We start from the raw sequence: 21,034 nt of genomic DNA, 5'->3' as shown, positions 1-21,034 counted from the left end.
TCCACTCTCATCCCCATCCTGAACAACACAGGGAGCTTTAATATAAACCAGAGAAAGCTAAAAGGTTCAGCTTTCTGCCCAAGGTCACACTGGAAGTCAAGCAATGAGTTTCCTATGGTGAAACACCTGTCACAGTCTACACCAAGTGGAAATGATTCTCACGTGTCAGGATTTTAGGTGACTTTGCTTAATGAAACCAAACTCTTTTTGGATGCTTCTCCCTGCCACCACCTCTTATCTTCAGAGTTAGTGTTCTTTGCTGCAGGGCAGAGCACCCTAAACTAAGCTTACCTTCCCTTATTAGGGAGAGACTTGTCCGTTCCCCCATTTGAAAAATCAACTGAAGGATTCTTTTTCAGAACAGGGTTTGAGGCCACTGGGCCAAAAAGGGGAGGAAGGAGAAGAAACATCACCATATTATCTGCATACTAAGCTGGCTCACCTCCCAACTGGTTTCTCATTCATTCAAGTCCAGCCTCCATTGTGCAAAGAGAGGTGACCCAGCTAGGGGCTACCAGAATACAAAACTTAAGAACTGGATGAGGGCTTAACTATGGAGAACATAAATGTAGAGTAGAAGTGCTAATTACTCATCTTACTGCCTGGATTAACTGTGCACTGGAAATTCTGTCCTGAACAGGAACAGTTTCTACTTTTCCTGTGGCACACAAATGTCCCAACCTCCTCTATGTAGGTACTTACTTCCGTAAGTACCAAAAGCCACAAATGCTGCAGGCAATAACATTCATTTTCCCCAATACCAGCACAAACTCGTACTCTTACAGTCCAAATGACTGAATGAGAGGAACAAGTTATTTTACTTCCCTTTACACTGCCTGCCCCTTGTTACTATGCATCCAAACCCTGGAAGGAACCTATCAGTCAGCTTCCAGTGGTCAGATATGCCCCTGAGAGCCTTCAGAGGCTCGTGTCAAATCCCAGCATCCTATGTGCTCTTTCCCCCATCACTGCCAATTAGTCAGATATCTACACAGAAGGGCCATTTTTGGTGTGCTGACAGCTTCCCCCGTCCAATTCATTCCAGGGTCTGTCCACGATCATTACTTCATTCCCTCACTCGCTTCACTAACACTCTAGTTGTGCTTGGCCCCAACCAGAGACTATTTATTTATGGCTATTTGGAGGCAGTATTCCCACCACCTTTCCTCAGTGGTAGCCCATACTTCTATTCTACTCAACTCAGCTGTAGTTGCGTGGAGATAGTGCATTACAGCGTAAGTTAAATAGCCACTTAAACATCTGCTTTGGCAAGAAGAGCTTTGTCATCCTAGAGCTGCGTGACACGAGCGCATCTGTGAAACAACAGGGCATAACTGTACTGTGAGCAAAGTACAACAGGGATCTCACGCCTGTATAACAACAGCACCAGCACAAAGTGCCTGCTCTTACTGAACAAGGTCCCGGGCATGCCTGACCAGCACCAGAGTAACCACCTGCTGCAGCAAGGACACCCCAGTGGCAGAAGAGGGTCCTGCTCTGAAGATGTGGCAGAGAACAGTGCATGAAAGGCTGCAGTATTGCTTGTTTTTCAGAAGGGGAGGTCCAGCTCTCGCACAGCACAAGAAACAGGATTTGGCACGACCCACAAGATCTGAGTTCGATAATGCCTGTCCCAGCCTCAGAGAGGTCTAGGAATGCAGGTAGTAATGATATTTCCACCTCTGATAAAGATATGGTGCTTTGTACTGCTCAGCGATGAAGGGAGGAGTCTGGAGAGAAGGAAGGTTAGAGGTGAAAAGAGAGAAAGCCATAAGGGTCCCTTAACTCAAACAAGTATTTATCCAAGAATTTATATGGAATAAAATAGAGACAGAGGAACAAGACCTGTACTGTAAAACTCAAGCCTGAAGAGAAGTAACAAGACTTTAGAAGACCTACTCAGAGTTGAATTCAGACTCAAGACCCTGCAAAGTACATGTCTTGCAACTACACTCAGATGAGTATTGTGCCAATAGCTACCCTGCATGGTGACTTACAGTGTTTGGCTCTTCCTGCATCTGGCTCAGGAACATTCCCCAGAGCCAGCAGTTCATTAGACTCGCTCACACTTCCAGCAGCCTGCTACAGTCCAGGTAATCATACGCGAGGTCCCCATGCCCTGACAGCAGTACAAAGAGATGCTGCCTGGCTTCAAAGGGCAGGCAGGACAACCAACAGCAGAGTAAAATACAGTGACAGGACAGCAGAAACGCACACTTGCGATCCCACACACACCTTCGTTGCAGGTTATGGCAAGCAAGTCATTAACTCCATGGTGACTAAGCCCAGCACAGCGGGGTCAGGTAAACAGTGCTGTGGGGACATCACACTTTGCTGATGGTCACAGGAAATCACAAGTGACAGCCACAACAGCAGGTGCCAAACACAACGTGCATCCCACTATGTATCTCAACTTCCAGGCAAACTGCTTCTGGGAAGGGCAGAACAAAAGTCACAGCGAAGAAGAGTTTAAGCTGAATGGCCTGAGCAGCTGCAGGTCTGGCAAAGGGCATGTGAGCAGAGAAAGCCACAGCTCTCCTTCCCTAGGAGGAGCAAAAGGAAGGACAGGCCTGCTCTGGCTCTCCCATCACCAGGCACGCTGCATATCTGCCCAGGATGCCAGAACAGTACCCAGCACATATGTAAGCCCCTAAACACAGACAAGGACAGCTGCTGTAGGCAGAAGCAGTAGCTCAGCTCAATGTTGATGCGTCAGGCCTTCAGCCTCAGCAGCCTTTGGCTAGTTTGATACTGTCATGAATGTAGTTTCCCTTCCACCACCACCTGGCTGTCTCCTGATCTCAGGAATTCAATTCAAGACCCTATTGCCCAAAGTGTAGGAAGAGAGGATTTACATTCACCTGAACTAGCAACCGTATGTTTAATTCATCAAGTGACAAAACAACAGAAAGAATAGTCAAGTATCTTTAGAAAAGGACACTAAAAGCATGAGATTTTCTTTTTGTTAAAATTTTGCCCACTGCTGCTTTCCAGCTGTTCTTGGTTGGTTTTCTTCCTATTCCCTGCCTCCCATACAAGACACTTAGCTTCCAGTTCTGCTGACCTCACAAGTCCTTCTCACATCATTCTTGAATCTTCACTGATTTCTCTCTCCTTACAGTTGCCCTCCAAGACTACAGAGTCTTGCCAAAATGCAGAAGATAAAACACATTCTTGTTGTCAAGTCAGCTTGTCCTTTTAACATATGGCACACAGAGCTTTGTTTCATCTTAAACTCAAAGCAACGAAGTTTAGCAGCCAGCTCTCATCTTGGAGAAAGAGAAATTTTAGACTCATTAGAAAATAGCGTATTAAGATTTCTATATTAGATTCATGAACATTGGAAGCTACTTAATAAAAAATAAAAATCAAAGGCAACAGAAAGGCATATTTCATACAGCCTGAGAGCAATTCTGCCATTTGTTTTAAGCTTTTCAGTAACATAACATGGCCTTTGAGTTAACATTTCATTTCCAACCACTTTAGAAATATATGACTGCTCTGTGACTGTTCTGCTCCTATGGACATTTTTGTTGGAAAAAGTAAGTCTGGATACGTACGTTCTCTAGTTAGTTCTCATTGATTCCCTAAAATAATGGGTAAAAAATCCAAGGGCATCAAAAGATGCTTCTAATTACTTTTACACTACTGGTAAGAATCAGATATTTATTCCCTACTGTATAATCCCCATGTGTCAGGTACTGTACAACTCACCAAGAAATTCTCTTTCAAACTTCCTTAAAAAATGCTTTTGTATTTTGACTACATTCTCCACCAAGCCCATACAATATTTATTAACCAAACAGGGAGAAAATTACATGCAACAGAATAGTTCTGTTGAAATTCATTACAACTGTCATTCCTAAAGCTTCCAGGTACTTTCTGAAAACATTGCCTTCTCCCCATTCCCATGAGATGCACAGATTGATGAGATACACTTCTGCTAAGGAACCTCCACAGGTAAGACTTACTCAAGTCTTGGCTACAGCTTCACTTATCATCAGGAAAGTGAATTTTAGTTAGAACTATTATGCCCAGAAAGATATGGAAAGATGGATGTCTTCTGAAGGCAGCATCCCGTATCAAATTCGTTTCCACCTAGAGCGCAGCTACTTAGAACATTTTGTTCAAACTGAAAAATTTCCAGCCCTTTGATTACAAAGGCAACCTGCCAAGTAAGAGTATAAAATTAGCACATTAGTGCAGTAGTGTCTTCCTTAGTTTGGATGCAGCATCAGTGCCTCAACTGCATGCCACAGTCTTACAGAGGTAAAACTAAGCTAAGTCTAACTAGATTCATTCTCTTCTACTCCAGAGGCTCAGAATAACTTGTACAGCATTGAAATACAGGTACTAAGCCAAATTCTGTCTACTGACAAAAGACTAAGAACAGAGTAGCAGTAAGAGAAGGCAGGCAACCCTAGCACACAAGGAAAACCCCGCTGCAACAGCCAACAAACATCACAGTACGCGAGCAGCACCCAACCATTTTATCCCTTCCTGCTGCAGGGTGTATTGTGGCACAGGTGCTTGATGCTTGCAAGTGCCAAGTCCATTTTTCAAACCCTGGTTGTAACTGCTTCTGACTTTAGAAACGTAAGTTATTTTTAAAACGCATCATCAAAAAAAATGTTAAATACAACCTTTTTCCTTTTATTCTCATGTTTGATAAACATTTCAGCAGGCATCTATCCAACTTAAGCAAGCTCGGGGTGTGCACCAAGCTTTGCTCCAAGCTTTGTCCTAGCCCTGGCAGCATGAATTAAATCCACTGCCTGTATTAGTACAGGCACTACATAGTCACTGGAAAGGTTTTTCCTACCTGTCTCTCTCAGAGCTTCCATTGCATCTCCTCCCACCTCCTCACCCAGCAGACACTGAAATAATTTCTGCACCCAGTAGTTTCCTTCTCTCAAGCTGAAACAAAAGGACATGCTGCTGCTACAGAGGTGGGCAACACAGCAGCCACAGTGGAGTGAGAGATAACCAGACAGGGCAGCATTCCACCAAACTAAGCTGGAGACTTGGTTCCAAGAGAAGCCTGGTGTCTGCTCCAAGAGCCTCTTTCACAAGGGCTCAGGTAAGAGGGCACGAAACAGTCCCCTTCCCAGCAAGCTTCAGAGCAATAAGGACTGCTTCCAAGCCTAATTCCCCAACATCTCATTTATTTGTTTTTATGATCTCTAAAAATATTCTTATGTGGGGTTTAAGAAGTTCTGTCTTTATTTCTCCTCCCTCCTTCAAAATAACTTCAGCAAGGTGAGTACAATAGAAAACATCAATTTGCCTAAAGTAACTACTCGCACACACACACTTTAAACAGCTTCAGCATTTATAAAGGTCTTCTCAATTGACATCCATCCTTTCAAAACAGCAGCAGCCAGTCTCAGATCGTCAGGCAAAGCAAGTGCTGCCCATCTCCACACTGGAGCAGCACATGGATGTTCCTCAGTCACTAGTTTCACCAGAGCAAACTAAAAGACCTCCCAGCTCAAATCACCTTTGCTTCTGCTCCAGTAGAAAAAGTCATTTTTCACCCAAATCTACAAATATACTCCTAAACCTTTGCCAATTTTCAGCCTGCTGGCAGGACGGCTGGATTTGTGCCTGCCCGGTTTGCACCACAAGGACTGCGCCTGACCTGTGTGGAGGACAGCTCACTGTTTCACCTGAAACTGCCCAAGAAAAGAAACTGATCCCATGTACTCAAAATCCCAAGCAAATCTTGGGGGGAATATCATTTTAAGAACCAAACCAAGAGGACTAAAAACCCATCCAAAATACAGAAAGAGCTAGAGCACAATGCAGCAGTTTCCCAGAGAGCAGACCCACTTCTCAGAGCCAGTACACACAGGAGGGAACAATTTGTCAAGCAACTCAGCTCTTGGGCTGAAATCCAGAGGACAGCTCTGAAAAATCATCCCTCTGCCACCAAGTTCCCACCAGCAAGCCTCTCTCCCAAGTTATTCGATACTTGCATAAAGCCTAAGAGGGGAAGAGAGCTGATGAGAACTTCAGATGAGATCCAGCTGTACCCTCCCAGCTCCCCTCAGCACACACAACCATGAGCCCAAGGCTGAGACTACAGCAAAAAGAAAAGCTCTTCAGAGCACTTGCGTGTCCTTGCTGCATCAAAACTCCCTGCTCACAGATTTAAGTTAGTCAGCAACCTCAAGGTTTGCTTTACTCACAAAACAGGCAAGGAGACTTCCCCTCTCTCCAAATTCACAGGACAGGCTTCAGAGCTACTCTGGGCAACTCAGCCTCAGTGCCCATCAGGCAGGGGCTGGCTAGAGGTTCCAGAGGAGTGCTTGGTCGGCTCCCAGGACAGCCCTGGCTGCAGGAAAGGTCAGCTCCCTCACCTTTCTCACGCATCTGTTTGCTCACAGCAGCAACAGGTCAGAAGAGTAACACTACTGTCCAGAGAGACAGATGCTCTACCAGCTAAAGTGGGGGGAAGCATGTGCTCCTACAGGAGCAAGCAGCACCTTGAGGCTTCCACAGGAGAAGTTGAGGCTGAAATTCTTCAGTGATGGAAAAAAAAAAAAAAAGCCTTAAGGAGCCTGAAAAGACAAAAACATCACTGCTATGTTGAAAAGCAAGCTAACACCATGCACAGAGATGCATGAAAGTTGTAAGAGAGGCTAAGGGACAGAGTCCTGCTACATTTTTCCCTCTTTTAGCGCAAAATTGTAACAAAGTAAAAATCATGACTACTTTCTTCCAACCTGAGGGAGAACTTGCAACAACAACTACAATGAAGCTCAGACACGGTTGACTCTCCTGGAGAGACAAAGTACCAGAAAAGAGGGCTCAGGAGCACAGAGAAGAGCACAGAAATCCAAGCAGGCCTGGGTTAGTAAGAGGGTGGACAGATAGGATATAAAAACTGTACTAAAACTCTAATGAAAGTGGGAGAACCACAAATAGCAACTTAGGAAACAAAAAAAAGGGCTGAGCCACACTACAGGAAAGCAATCTTTTCTTATAAGAGTTGACTGCAAAAACATTTGGGGCAAACCAAGCAAGTAGGCTTTCTCCCCAGAAGTAAGTAATTTTTGAAAGGACAAACAGGGACAACTGCTGTTTGTAAGGGTGGTCGGAGGGAAAAGGGATAGCAGTGAGGCAAGGTGCAAAGAGAAAACAACTTCAAAGCAATTTCTGTGGGAGGTTAAATTAGGTAAGAGTGTATTTTGCTTAGAAAGAAAAAGAGCAGGTGGTAATTGGGAGCATCTCTATAAATGGCCTTATTCCAACAGGAATGACAGTTACTGCACAGCAAATGTTTATAAAATAAAAAAGATCCATTTAAACGAGTGGCCAGAGCATAACTAATTACTGCTGTGATACAGGAAGCCAACAGCTGCAGGGACAAAGGCAGGCTGGAGCACAGCCCTCAAGAAGCATACGGGGCCCATCGCTCCCTTAAAGTTTGGGCCTCCAATTCCCTTTGGGCCCCTATAAAGTGCCATACGTCCTTGGTCAGGCATTGACAACAAAAACAACATGAGAGAGTGGGCTACCCTTGTTTCTTGAGCACCTAGTGCCAAAACACAGGCTTGGGACAAAGCAACTTAACAAGTTAAAAGGTCTACACCAGTTCATCCAGCACATGCCAGCAGCTGCACCAACAGTATGCAAAAGCAGTGCGAGTTTTGAAGGTGTTTACCTTGCCTTAGTCATAATTTTAAGTTTTTACAGCCAGAGTTTAGAAACGATCTTGTGATATTTTAAGCCTCTGACCTTTGTTTAGAGTGTATGTCGCTTTGAGCAGTATCTATTTTAACGCAGGCTAAAACTTTTAGACTCTCCGAGTGGCACAATGGTTTTGCATTGGGGGGAACATCACTTTACTTCACAGTACTTGGTTTTTTAGAAAAGGTGGCGTCAAAACCTACCTGCTGAAACTCCCAGCCCCCCCAGCCACCACGTACTCATGATTCAGATGTGCAAGAGGGGTTTGTCCCAAGGCACGTTTGGGGCTGGTTTCATTCTGCCAGCCTAAAGACAAAGACTCAGAATTTGAGGTGAGCCAAGCTGTCTTCCCCCACAAGAGGTACAATATCTGGAGTGGGGATTTTTTGTTGTTGTTTAGACTACTTAATGCACACATTGAGCTGGGTCTGCCTAGCAACAAGTTAGAGTTTTAAACTTGTATCATCCTACTTGTGTTCCCATGGCTACTGTCATGAACGGTGTGGTGGCAGCTGCACAAATCAGCACAAGGGTCCCAGGAGGGACATCTTTAAGATTCCCAGACAGAAAACAATACCGAGAAAGTACAAATGCTACACCTGGTATGCCTGCCTGCCTTTACAGCCCCTACTCCTCCCAAAAGCACCCACGCCAGCTCCCTCCTAAGGATGGAGGGATATCAGCCATAGAAATAGATGTGCACACTGGTATGTACTGATCATTTTACACTCTTTGGAACAAAAAAGCTTGGGTTACAGATGCGGCACTTTTAGCTTCTCACACAGCTGTTAGCAACCTAAATGCAGAACCACACACGGCTCCAGCCAACAGTGCCTGCTACATGGGGCAGTGAGCTCTCAACAAAGAGTGGGGAGCAGCTGAAAAATCCCCCCCCCTCGTTACCATTCACACCTGGCGAAAACTCAAACCAATGTTATTGATGGGAACAGAGGGATGAGTTTAGACACCCAAAGAAGGTGGGAAGTCAGAGGCAACAGAGAAAACTTGACATTTCAATGCAAGCTGCAAGTAAAAAGTTGCTTCGAAAGCAATGCTCTAATGTGGACCAGATTTTCCTAGTCCTGCCACTTCTGTTCTTCTACAGGGAAGGCCATTTCCTACTCAGGAGAGGTTTTTCTTAGTCTTTATCCATGCTCAAACCCCTTGTGTAACTAGAATCTCTATGTGCCCTCCCCAGGGACCAGTTAATAGGAGAGGGCAGGCATTGTACCCCTGCATGCGAGCCTTGTTTACATGTATTCCTTAGGGATTTCTGAACCCAGAAGCCACAACTATGATTGCACATTTGTTACACTGTGCTTTCACAGTAGGCTTATAAAGCCTAGAAGGATACCAATTCAAGGTCATGTACATTAATAATTATTTTCAAGACCAAACTTTCAAAACAAAGTCTCTGTATGAACTCAGGCTCAACCTGATAAGACATCCAGTCATCTAAAAGTACATGCACCTGCTATCACAACAGGTTATCAAAGATACCTATAGACAGCAGAACTAAAAAGATGCAATAGACAGCCACATGGTTAATTAGACAAGTGCAATACAAAAATAAGCTGTTGGCTCTCTCTGGTTTTGTGAAATCCATCCAGGTGAAGAGCACGGGGATAAGGGAGGTGGTAAGGAAGATAAAATAACTTTAAGGACAAAAAGTCACGACCTTAAACTCCTGCCCCTAATGGGGCAGGGGAATATTTTTGTACAGACACACCTAGTTACAGACACAGAGTACCTATGAGACCCTACTGATGTCCCCTAGACACACCTGCATGATAGGAGAACAGAGCTGAAGGGGAAGAATAGACTAGAATTTCCTCCTGGGAGTGGATTTTTGCAATTTTATCACACTGCTGCAGCGTCCTGCCCCCAAAGAGGCAACATTTACCTATACTTCCTTTATCAAGTTCAAAGAGCAAGCTACTGCATAGAGCTGAATTTAAGATACTTGGAAAGGTAGGTTAAACTCACTTGTTTCATCTCAAAATTTTACTTGAGGAGTAAAGTAAATTTATTGAGTTTGACCTACAATACTTAAAGGTAGTCCCATCACAATGTGTTGTATTTCAAAACAAACAGTGAGAAGAGCACAAAAGCAGCCCAGTTCTCCAACATGCTGGAGAAACTGCCACTGCCTTGACTAAGGCTGAGCACATCCTCTTGCACTTCCAAAAAGCACAAAGTCATCAAAACTTTCACATGGAACAATAAATTAAAAGCTTGTCAAGTTTAAAGACAGAAACACCTCATCCAGCATTCCTTAAAAAGTATTTTTTAAGATCAAGTTTATTTTACAAATCAACTCCATATTTTCAAGAACTGAATTTCAAACTGCTCTTTCCAGTTTAAACACTTAAGAACACAGGATTGCTCATCTCGTTATCCTGTCAAGTCAAAGCCTCAGAAGACAAGGTCACCCAGTGCAGAAAGAAGTACAGACTTCCTAGGAAAGGGGCATGCTCTAACTACCCCAGAGTTTTCTTTTTTATTTGGTCTCTGGGCTCCATCAACGAGTCAACATGTCTCAATCTCACCTTACACTTGGAATGGGTAAGGCAAGCCTTGGCCACAACCAGAAATTGTCCTGTGCGAGGGAAGCAGGGACTAGCACTAACCACAAGTTTCTGAGGAGCCAGTTACTTCACATTCACCTGCCTGGCACATATTAAAAAATTACATATTAAAGTTACAACACAGTTAAATACACACACATGTCCACCAAAGCACTGTCACCTGTACCACTCTGAAGGTATGTGACAGGACTAGAGCCCACTATAAGCCGCATTATACCGTGCGCCTTGATCACAGAGGCAAAGATTTCCGAGCTAATTATAATGACTAATCACAGGGAGCTCTAAGCCTTCACTTGGCCAAGTCACAGACCTAACTAGGACTGAAAACAAGAGTTTTAAGAGCACCTCATTAAGCAGCAGGAACCAACTATGAAGAACAAAGCAGTCACTCTACCTAGTATTAATTCCAGTCCAGCCATTAATACATTTGTCAGTACATGAGACAGCTATTACCTCCACATACAAACACTGCATGTGCCAGGCAGGGAAGGAAGCCACAGGCTTTGGCTACACCGAGACCTGTTTGTTTACTACAGCATTAAGGTTTGAAAAGGATGTTCTCAGTACTACTTGAATAATGAGAAAGTTCCAAAAGCCATGCCTTGAAATATGTTCGAGTGGGAGTTGTGCTCACCACCAGAAGCCTCTGAACCTCTTCACAGGATGAGTGAACAGGTTGGGTGAAAGCTGACTACAGAGCAATGTAGGCTTAAAAATGGTCTCCCTCAGGTGAGCAGCCCAGAGGTAAAAAAGATACGGCACCAAATCAACAGCTGAACTCCTGCTGAGGTGCCAGAGATATGGATAATAAAGTTTCCAACATGAGCATGACTCTTTCTCCAGGGTAGATTTGAAAAACAGAGGATAAGCTGAAGTGTCAGCACCTACGTGTCAGCTTCGTTCTCCTAACGCAGCAGCGGGAGCGCACTCTCTCCTGCCATGGCGATTGGACCAGCAGCGAGCACCACTGACAGAATGAGATGAGACAGACTCACCCACACACCAGCAGAGTTGCCAGCACAGTAAGGAGGCAGCAGGAGTCACCTTCCCCCTTCCCCAAGGCCACTGGGGACCAGCCTGACCTTGAGAACCCCTTCAGACTGTACCTAAATGCCTATGGGGGTAAGACGAAAAAACAAGGCTTTGGCAACAACTTCTGGTGGAGCGCCTGTTGAGGACCTTCTCATCTGCTCTGCACTGCAGCACATACAGAGAGGCTGTGACCTCTGAGGAAGAGGACAAGACAAATACAGCCCATGAGGAAGTATGGGGTTGAGCAGACAACCAGGGGGAAAAACTTCTCCTCTCCCACCAGTTTAAGAGAAAACCTGCAAAACCCAAATTTTCCACCACCTAATTCTGAAAACACACTCTTGTTGGGCGTGATGCACATCTCAAACAACAGTGAAAGACTCAAGGTGCACATGGTTTACCAAGACACCAGGCAGCCTCTGTCAGCCCAAACACACTTGGCATTAGTTCATTATGGTTTGATATTTCTGATTAAATCAAACATCCTGATAACTCTTCCTTCTTTTCCGAAGGGACTGTTGAACTAAGGGAGTTCCTGCCTGTTGCATTTAAGGCATAGTCATTTGAGGAGATGAGATAGCTTTCCAGGATACCAGTATTTCCAGTTTCAGGAGTTTGGTTTTGACTCTTCCACTTGCTTAGACAGAGATTGCAAAGTCTCACCTGAAGAGCACTTCTTTTTTTCCTCATCCCCTTTCTGATGAGTCCGTTCATCCAAACACCATTTTCTCTTACAGCCATTAGTACTCAGACTACTCACAAACTATTAGGACTGTGAGGATCAAGACTAGCTGTAAACAAAGAAACAGAACAAGCTGGCTGGGAGTTGGACTTGTGAAGTGGAAGTCATAAGGGGCTTTTAACAACCTCTTGTTAAAGGGCTACAGTCCCAGCTGCATAGGCCAATAGGTGCTTCTGCCTAGAACCCCGTGAAGCAGCTGATGATAAAACCTAATAAAACATGGCCTTTGCAACCACCAGAGCAATACAGCAATTCTAGGGGAATCAGCCACCTAGGGGCTGTCCCAATATTATACTTTCAACCTTTGATCCTAAATAGGCAGAGGGTGGGCACATTTTAACAGCCAGAATTGGATGGATAGATGAAATCACCAGTTTCCTCCCCTAGGACACGACCATGCTACCACTTCCCCACAGTGATCAGGCACTCCAGATCAGAAAAGCAGACTATGTTGTTGGGGTTCTTTTACTCCCTCTTTGACACAACTACACTGACAGACTTTCTCACTACATTGAAAAGGGTTGCTGGTTTCTTCCCCCCCCCTCATTTTTTGGTCTGGAATATCCACTGTTGGTGCAGGAGCACACAGAGCACAGCTAACAGTGAGCACCAGAGAATGAGCTCCTCAAGGACTAGAGACATTAGTGAGCACCCTCCAGCAGGCTTTTCTGAACCAAGAGGTGAAAGTACCTTCCACCATTTTTACTTTAATTCTTATGGTACAACAACAAAAAAGTGGGAGAAGAGCAGCATTGCAAACAAGGGATTGAAGTCTCCCAAATGACATATATCCCAGATTTGCATTTCTACAACAAGACACTATTGAGGCAAACTTGCTTTTTCTCATCTATTTCCACTGGAAAGAGCCCCAGAAGCTGTTTTTCAAAGATGACCAACACAACCACTGTCCAAAGATACATGATGTGGCAGGTATTGTTAATGCCATTGCAACAAATAAGGAAATCTGAAGTTTTAACGCTATAAAGGAGAAAAAACCCAAAAACTTCATCTGCCTTCAACACAAGTCAAAACTTGGGAGTAACTGTTCTCTTAAGGGAATTATTTAACACTCCTCAAAATTATGGCAATTTTAATCTTCAGTTAAATTCATTGGCTGTTTTAAAGTGCTCACTAATGCTTTCTTCCTCCTATTTTCAGTGTTCCAACAGCATAAGTTAATAAGCAACAAATAAAATGGTCAAGTACAATATCAGAGCTTCCCTATACGAAAGCTTTTTTTTTTTTAGCTTTAGGATATGCAATGTTTCCTTTCACTGAGTTTTTCCATTAACAAGACATGTGGGTTTCATTTGTATGGATTAAAAGAATCATAATAGTTTTCCCTCTTCAAAACCTTCCGTGTCTCAGTTTCCAAACTCCCAAGAAATGCTGACCTACCAATATCAGCCTTTGTTTAACGGACAGAATTTTTGGCTGGCAAACATTTGACTCTGAGCTTTAATAAGACAAGAAATAGCAGACAAAACAGCAATTTTTCACATCACATATGTGAACTCAAGGCCAAAAAGTGAAACAGAGCAGAAGTGCAAGTTTTACTGAGTTTACTGAGCTCTGACATGGGACTTTCAGCCCAAAAAGTTTTGCCTATTCTTCTCTCAAGCTGAATTGGCTTATTTAGTATACACATTGTCTCTGAAAAAGCCCTGCCTTTACAGTACAGCTATTCTTATATAAATAATAACAGAGGTGTAAGTACTGTAACAATATTAATAAAAAGGTGTATGTTTTTGAGAGAATAAAAGAAGTGGGATCAATGCAGTGAGAACTTACTTTCTCAAACTAAAGAGAAACTGGGATAGGTAAAAAAGCTAGCAACATTAACTTTGGCAAAGAACCTATAAGCTCTGTCAGCACATGGAATAGGCCTTGCCACTGTAAAGAGATTTACTAAAGGAGCTGAGAGTAAGAACCACCTCTTACAGAGAATTCCAGCCACAAGCATTTTTACAGACAAAGAATCACATCAGGCCCTTCCTTGGCCACTGCCACAGCAAGTTTTAGCCACAAGGAATATTAAAAACTAACATCAAGGTATTTTAATCCAGAAAGTGAACTTGTCATTTTCTAGTTCCAAGGATGAAGCAAAAACAAAGAAGTACAACCCTTAACCATTTCCCTCTTACTCTACTAAAACAGGGAAGAGACAAGCACTTTCTATCTTTCTCCATGCTAACAAAAAGGTGGTGAGGTCCCTTTCCTGTCTAAACCTAGGCAATCATTGAGAACACTCTCCACTTTCAGGCCATGCAACGTAGTAAATTTTTTCTCTTCTCTGACTATTTCATTTATGAAACCCAAATCGACATCCTGCTTCGCTCTACCTCTCTTTTCTCCTGTAGCTTCACAGAAATGGATTTCAGAAAAGCTTTCCTGATTTCACTGCTCTTTGCAGCAGCTCACATGTGGCTGAGAAGTGAAACAAAATTAAAGGCTTTCTCTGCCCCTCTGCATGGGGACAGAGGAACACCCACATAAGAATGCTGATGTAAGAATCAGTAGTTACAGATATACCTCAAGCCAAACATGAAGTATAGCTGAGCATTAAATTAAAAAAAAAAAAAAAAAAAAAAGAAGTACACACAAGGCCTGATCTGTGTTATTTTCCCCTCAGACACAGCCACAGAGGCACAAGCACTCCGCATTTTCCCAGCCAGCTAACCTGAAGGTGAAAGCCTCCACAACTCAACAACAACCAACCTTCAAGCTTTAGGATCCTTTGGTCAATCAGCCCCTCAAATTTCTAAAGAGAAACAGACCCAGCATCTGTGCACTCTGATAACACTATTCCATAGATTTAACTTTCTAAATTACCAGCAAGACAGGACAATTTAATAGTTTCAGTCAAACGGTCTTAGCACAGCACGTTAGGCTTATTTAGGGTTTTCTTTCTTAAAGAGAGAAACCAAAGAGACATAACAGATGAACACAACTTGGCTTTTAGCCTTTAGGACCAAGAAGAGATGACAAAATTCAGGGAACAAGCTGGCACTGCAAAATTATTCCTGGGTAGTTCCACGAGCCAGGAAATCAACTCTTCAATACCCAATCAGACAAAAGTTCACCCCAAACTTCTTACCTAACAAGTATACTTTCAAGAACCAGAGTGAAAAATAGAGACCAGTACAGGAGGATCTGATGTCCATTCACTTCAGGTAACCCTACTATGAGCTTGCTATATTACACTGTGTACTCAAACACCAGTACCTGCTGATCCTGGGTTAGGGTACGTATTACTGAGAAAAAAATTTGTTTCTTCACATCACACACTTCCTCTCTCCCTCCTACTCCACAGAGCACAGAAAACAATAACCTTTGTATAGGTCACCGTATGCCTGTGAGTTTAAACCAGAACAATGTACAGCTGAGCACATAACAGTGAGGAAGGGGCTCACAGTATTTTTTTCCCCCTCCGTCTATTATGTTACAGAAATGAATTGCACAAAAGAGCATAATTCTCCAGGGTGACCGAAAAGCCCAAGTATTGTTGTGATACGTGGCTGAATAGTCAGTGTGATGCACGCTGTGTGTGCTACAGAAATGTTACGTTTGACCTACAGATTGAAAACCAGTGTCAACTGCTGCCTAACCAACTGCTCCCCCTCCCTTCCCCCCCATCTCCTCCTCCTCCTCCTCCTCTCCCCGCCCGCCCCCTTTTTCCTCCTGGTCAACCAAGAAACGGAGCTCCCATGTGCCAAGACCTTGCATCTTATTTTGTCATGAAAACGAAGGGGGGAAGGGGTGGGGAAAAATTATTCTGTAAATAAATACAAGTAATACTGAACTTAAGAAAAAAAAATCCTCTTTACCCTGAGACCTGAACAGTTAAGAACAAACATACTTAATAATATAAAAGGTATCCAACATTAGTGCACAGTCTGAGGATGACCCACGAGACACCTTTTTCCTGAACCCACACAATAGTAACTCTAAGGATTATTCGATAAAGAGACACCGTGGCTTTCCACACTGTTCTTTTTGTTTTAAGGCGAGAGGTGCGGAGGATTCAATTAAGTTTGGGCTGGGCAAAGGGACAACTCCAAACGCTAGGATCTCCAGCAGGCAGGGGGAGGGTTTTCACTGGCTTCAACCTCCACTTACAAAGGAACAATACCAAAAAAAAAAAAAAAAAAAAAAGCTTAGATTTCAAACTAAAGAGGTCAACAGCCTGTCTTTCTATACACGGAGATACATCAGTACTAACGTGCTTCCAGCACCTGCCTTTCAGCACAGCCCCAATTCCTTTGTTTGCTCAAAATTTGCTTCCATACCACTTTAAATTAGCTTACAAAGAACCGCAGCGGAATAGCTGGAACGTGAAACAATAATTTTTTTGGAGGAGGGAGGTGAGCAGCTTCTTAGGAAGAGAGAAAATTAAAATACAGACCCAAGTCACTTCTAAATACCTTCGAAAAAAATATTTGTAACTTGACGTCTTCTAATTCCACACCTATCACTGAGACTACAGAAACACGAGTTCAGGAGAGGATAGAACAAACAAAAAAAAAAAAAAAAAGGGAAAGAAAGAGAGAAAGAAAGAAAGAAGAAAAAAAAAATCCCACCAGAAAGAAAGAAAGAAGAAAAAAAAAACCCCCCCCAACTGCCATCTCCTGCCTCCTCCAGCCCTGCCAGCTTCCCTGTTCCTCCCTGCCTGCAAAGCGCCCTCTGGAAAGCATCGAGACTTCTTTTATCAACCGTGTGCGTTGGGGAAGGGGGGAGGAAGGGGGGGGGTCCTTGTTCTTGCTCTGGGTGTTTGAGACTAGAATTAAGGGAGGATTATTTTTGGACCCCTTCCGATGAGAGGAGCCCCGGTACCCCACCCCCACCCCCCAGGGGGCTCCGCTCATCGGGAGGGGTCCAAAGCACTCGATGAGAGGGGAGGAGTTGTCCCCCCATAAAATATAATAAAGACTTACCGGGGTCGAAATCAGGGACCACCGCCTGGTACTGCGGCCCGACCCTCATTCCGCCGCCAGCTGAGGGAGGCAGAGGGACAAGCGTTACCCGCGTGGGCCCAGGCGGCCCCTTCACAAAAAACCACCCCCCCTCGCCGCTCCCTCACCGGCTCCTGCATCGCGAGGACCCCGAGCCTCCTAACCTCCTCACCAGAGTTCCCGCGCTGTGCCGTTGGGGCGGCGGATAAACTTTTACTGCCGCCTTGTTGTTATATTCGCCCCGGGGCGTTGTTGGTTCCTGCCCTGTGTCCCGCGAGACCTCCGGGCCCTTCTCGATCATGGCTGGCAGTTTAGGGGAGATAAGGGGGGGGGGAGTGGAGAAGAAGGGAAGGGGGGGGATCAGAGTTTAAAAACTGGCGGGGGGGGGGGCTGGTGGGAGCGCCACAGGGCGGGCGGGAGGCCGGGGCGGGCCGGCCGGTGCGCGGCGGTGGGCGGCGCTGCTACATCCCCCACCGCGATGCGCCCCGAACTTTGAGGCTCATTCCCAGCCCTGCGCTGGGACTCACGCCACCTGGCGCTGCTGCCCGCCGAGAGCCCCGCCCTCCGCTCCCTGCCGCGCCCATTGGCCGAACCTACAATTGGAGGCCATCCCGCCCGCCCATTGGCCCGGCTCCGCTGTCCATCGTAACCGCAGCGGCCGCGCGCGGCTTCCGTTCGCTGGGCGCGGCGGGGGCGAGCGGCGGGCCGTGGGTGTGTGCCTGGAAGCCGCGATCTCTCCGCCCGGGATACCTCTGCTCCCCGCTCCCCTGCTCCGGGCCGAGGCGGGGGAGAGGCGGGCCCGCGCTCCCGCCGGGGAGCTCTCCTCGGGCCGCTCCCCGGCCGGCGGCCCGGCTCCGCCGTCCCGCCGGGAACTCAGTCCTGGGAGGAGCGTGGCGAGGGACTACTTTGCCCCCCCCCTCCGCCTCCCCCCGCGGCGGAAGGTTACGGCGCGGTTTGAATGGGATTCCCTACAAAGCTCAGTTTCCCTGGGGGATCTGAGCCCGGCGGGGTCGGAGGTCTGTGGTCTATGATTCTCCTGTTCGGGACGGCTCCTGTCGTCAGATACCGCGGTCACAGCCCGCCAGAGGGGCAAGGGTGTCCGGTGTCCGGCGGGCCGGAGGGGGCGGCCTCGCGTAGCGGCGCCGAGGTTGCGGGACAGCGCTGGGACTGGGGGCGCTCCTGCTGCCCGAGGGAACGGCAGCAATCCCGCCGGGAAGCGGGACCGCACGGACTGGGGTCCGCGGTGCAGCGCGCTGCCCGCAGGCGCTTGCCAACGATGATATCAGTCCCGGGGCAGAGCCGCCCGCCGCGGGGCTCGCACGGTGCCGAGGAGCCGCTGCCGCTCAAGTAACTCCTGAGTTCCCCATCCTCGCTCCCGTGCTGAGCCGGGATTCGCGCTGGGGGCCCGGCCGAGCAACAGATCCGGCGCCCCGCATTCCCACATTCCCAGCGGCGCGCCCGGTTCCCCACGCGGCGGAGGAGGACGAGCCGGCCGGGATCAGGAATCCCTCCCGGGGGCGGCCGCGTCCCACGCCCGGTGCCTTCCCCGGGGTGACCCAGCAAGCGAGCGGCTGCCCCGCCGCCGGCAGCGCTCCAGGAGCGGGGCGAGGGAGGGAACAAAAGGGGCAGCGGGACCGCTTTCCCTCCCTTCGTCACACGAGGCTCCTGCCGGGAAAACCTGCACGCCGCGGGGGAGAACTGGTGGGGGAGAAGGGACGGGAACGGGGAGTCCGGACCCGCCCTGGCTAAATGGGCAACCAAAGTATGTATAGACCGCTCGCTGTTATTTTGCGACTCGGACTGTACGTCAGGATGAGGCAACGCAATGCACGATCATGGAAAGCAGCTTGTGGGGTGTGTCTGCTATTTTCATTCAAATTAACTTCTGTAGCAAGTTGGTTTTTTTATTGGCCTGTGCAATTAAAAGTGCCATTTGACTAGCAGCGGTTATCTCGTATCAGCCAAACTGTCCCCAGCCACTCCCCGCCTCCCTCTGCCATTTTAATCCAAGAGAATTTGCACAGGGGGAGGGGGAAAGAGCTGCCGAGGGAGAGCCGTGGTCTCCAGCCCTGGGCTTATCCTTCCCTCTCTGTGTTGTGCTTAAGATTATCAAAATCATTTCACTTCTAGTTTAGACACGGTATTTTCTCCATTAAAATTAGGGAAAGAAATACCTTTTTGAAATGCATGGTAGTTCGTTTCAGCATACTGTCGTCTTTACAATATCTCCTTTCTCCTCTACACTCGGTATGTGTGTTGTTTGTACATACTGACATGCACAGTTTCCTTCATGTACACATGCGTTTACCTGTGAATATTTATTCAACACAGTTATTTAACGCAGAAAAACTGAGCTCACTTTCACTGCATTAAAATAACTTTTGCTAGCTCACAATGCTAAATTTTATGACTATGACTCTTGATCCCACACTCTTTAAAAATATCAGCTCTAAATCAGGGGAGTAATTAGTGATGCTCTTAATCCCCAGCACTGACAGCCACAAATATTTTCCAGTGTGAAGTGTATTACTTCTGTAGTGCAGAATACATTTTCATGATAGACAGGAATGCAAACATGGCTGAGTGTTCGTTATCCTTCTCTGTACTCTAGGATTTCTACACCAGAAATCCTAACACTCTAGGATTTCTACACCAGAAATCCAAGAGCAGGAAAGGAACACCCACTCTTTCATTTAAAAATGAGCTTGAGTGAAACTCAAAAGGTTTCTCCATTGCTTTTGAAAGTCCCACCACTTAAAAAAAAAAAAAAAGGCTTACCCAAGACTTAGGCTGAAACACACTTGAACTTGAACCCAAGACCACAGACGACATTTGGAAGCGTGTGTGTACAGTTTACACCGAGACATGTGTACAGCTTTGCAAATTGGGGCCTAATTTTTGTCTTCACTTCCTCTCTCTCCTCCTAATTTTTGTCTTCTCCTCCTCTCTTTATAGCCCTTACCCACTTAGGCCCCAGGATTAAAATATTAAGTCAATCATCTAAATTATTTATAACAAAATTTCACTCATTTAAACTGTTGAAACAACATTTACTGCCGCTTCGCCACTGTTTGCCTTTCCCAAAGCCATGGCCCCTGCAGCTCCTCCTGGAACTGGGATTGAGCAGTGCAGTCCACCCCCAGGCTGGGGGAGCAGTGTATTCCCTGTCCCCCATTCTGCTTGGCAGTGCCATGAGGGAGGCCACCGCTGCTGAAACCATACCCTGGGGCAGTAGGGCACACTCTACCCCTCCTGCCCACTCACCAGGCTGCTCTGTGACCCCAGCAGAAGATAAGGAGATGCCCAGGAACAGCAGCAGATCTCTGCCTTCTGCCTTGGGTGCCAAAGGCTGCATGTGTGCACTCTGTGCATGTGTGTATGTCCCCAAAGCAGGAAGTCTTGGCATTGTCACTGTCACTGCAGTTTGCACCTGTCACAGCTGTTGTCCCAGGCCAACAACATCCTCTTCACCCACAGCAGGGCTCCTATTTGTTTTCAAACCTTTCTGCAGAAATTCATAAGCCCTGAACAGAACATCTCTGATGCTAATGGGAGCTTTTTATTTCTAACCATTGAGAAAAATTTTTTGTGCTTGTTTCTTCTTCCTGAACACTGTGGTGGTGGGTTTCTTTCTGCTTCGGCTTTAGCCTGAAGTTATGAGGGTGTTCCAACACAGCACTACAGATTTTGGGGGTGTTCTTGAAGGAAACTTTGAAAAATTCTTTTCTGGCCATAAAGAAAACTCTTTGCAGAGTGTGGGTGAACATGTACACAGAAACTGTACACAAAACACAGAACTGTGTTTTATTTTTTAGCAGCAGTAGTGAATACACTTTTATCAGCCTCTAATACAAGTGCCAGAAGAGCAATGAATTCTACTCCTCTGGCTCGTGCTGTTTGCTCTGCAGAAAACCTGTGTTAAAACTTATTTTGAAGTTCTGCAAGGTGGGACAGATGAGGAGGAAACCCCTTGAGCACTAAGTGAGCCTATGGTGTGTGGGGGTCCTGTTTACCCGGATCAAAAT

At 46.1% G+C, this 21,034-nt stretch overlaps 1 protein-coding gene across 1 annotated transcript in view; it reads right to left on the bottom strand.

The window, feature by feature from the left end:
• Window positions 1–17,046, bottom strand: part of RCOR1 (REST corepressor 1) — an 83,637-nt gene extending 66,591 nt beyond the window's left edge. The window contains exon 1 of the mRNA XM_018082866.2: window positions 16,992–17,046. Coding sequence (XP_017938355.1) covers window positions 16,992–17,040 — 49 coding nt within the window. The 5' untranslated portion in view covers window positions 17,041–17,046. The remainder of the gene's footprint in view (window positions 1–16,991) is intronic.
• Between the last annotated feature and the right edge of the window lie 3,988 nt (window positions 17,047–21,034).

The sequence above is a fragment of the Manacus vitellinus genome, unplaced genomic scaffold (assembly GCF_001715985.3).
Source record: "Manacus vitellinus isolate BGI_N305 unplaced genomic scaffold, ASM171598v3 scaffold_6_pilon, whole genome shotgun sequence".
NCBI lineage: Eukaryota > Metazoa > Chordata > Aves > Passeriformes > Pipridae > Manacus > Manacus vitellinus.
Note: the sequence above shows the minus strand (reverse complement) of the source record. Positions and strands in the feature narration are given on the sequence as shown.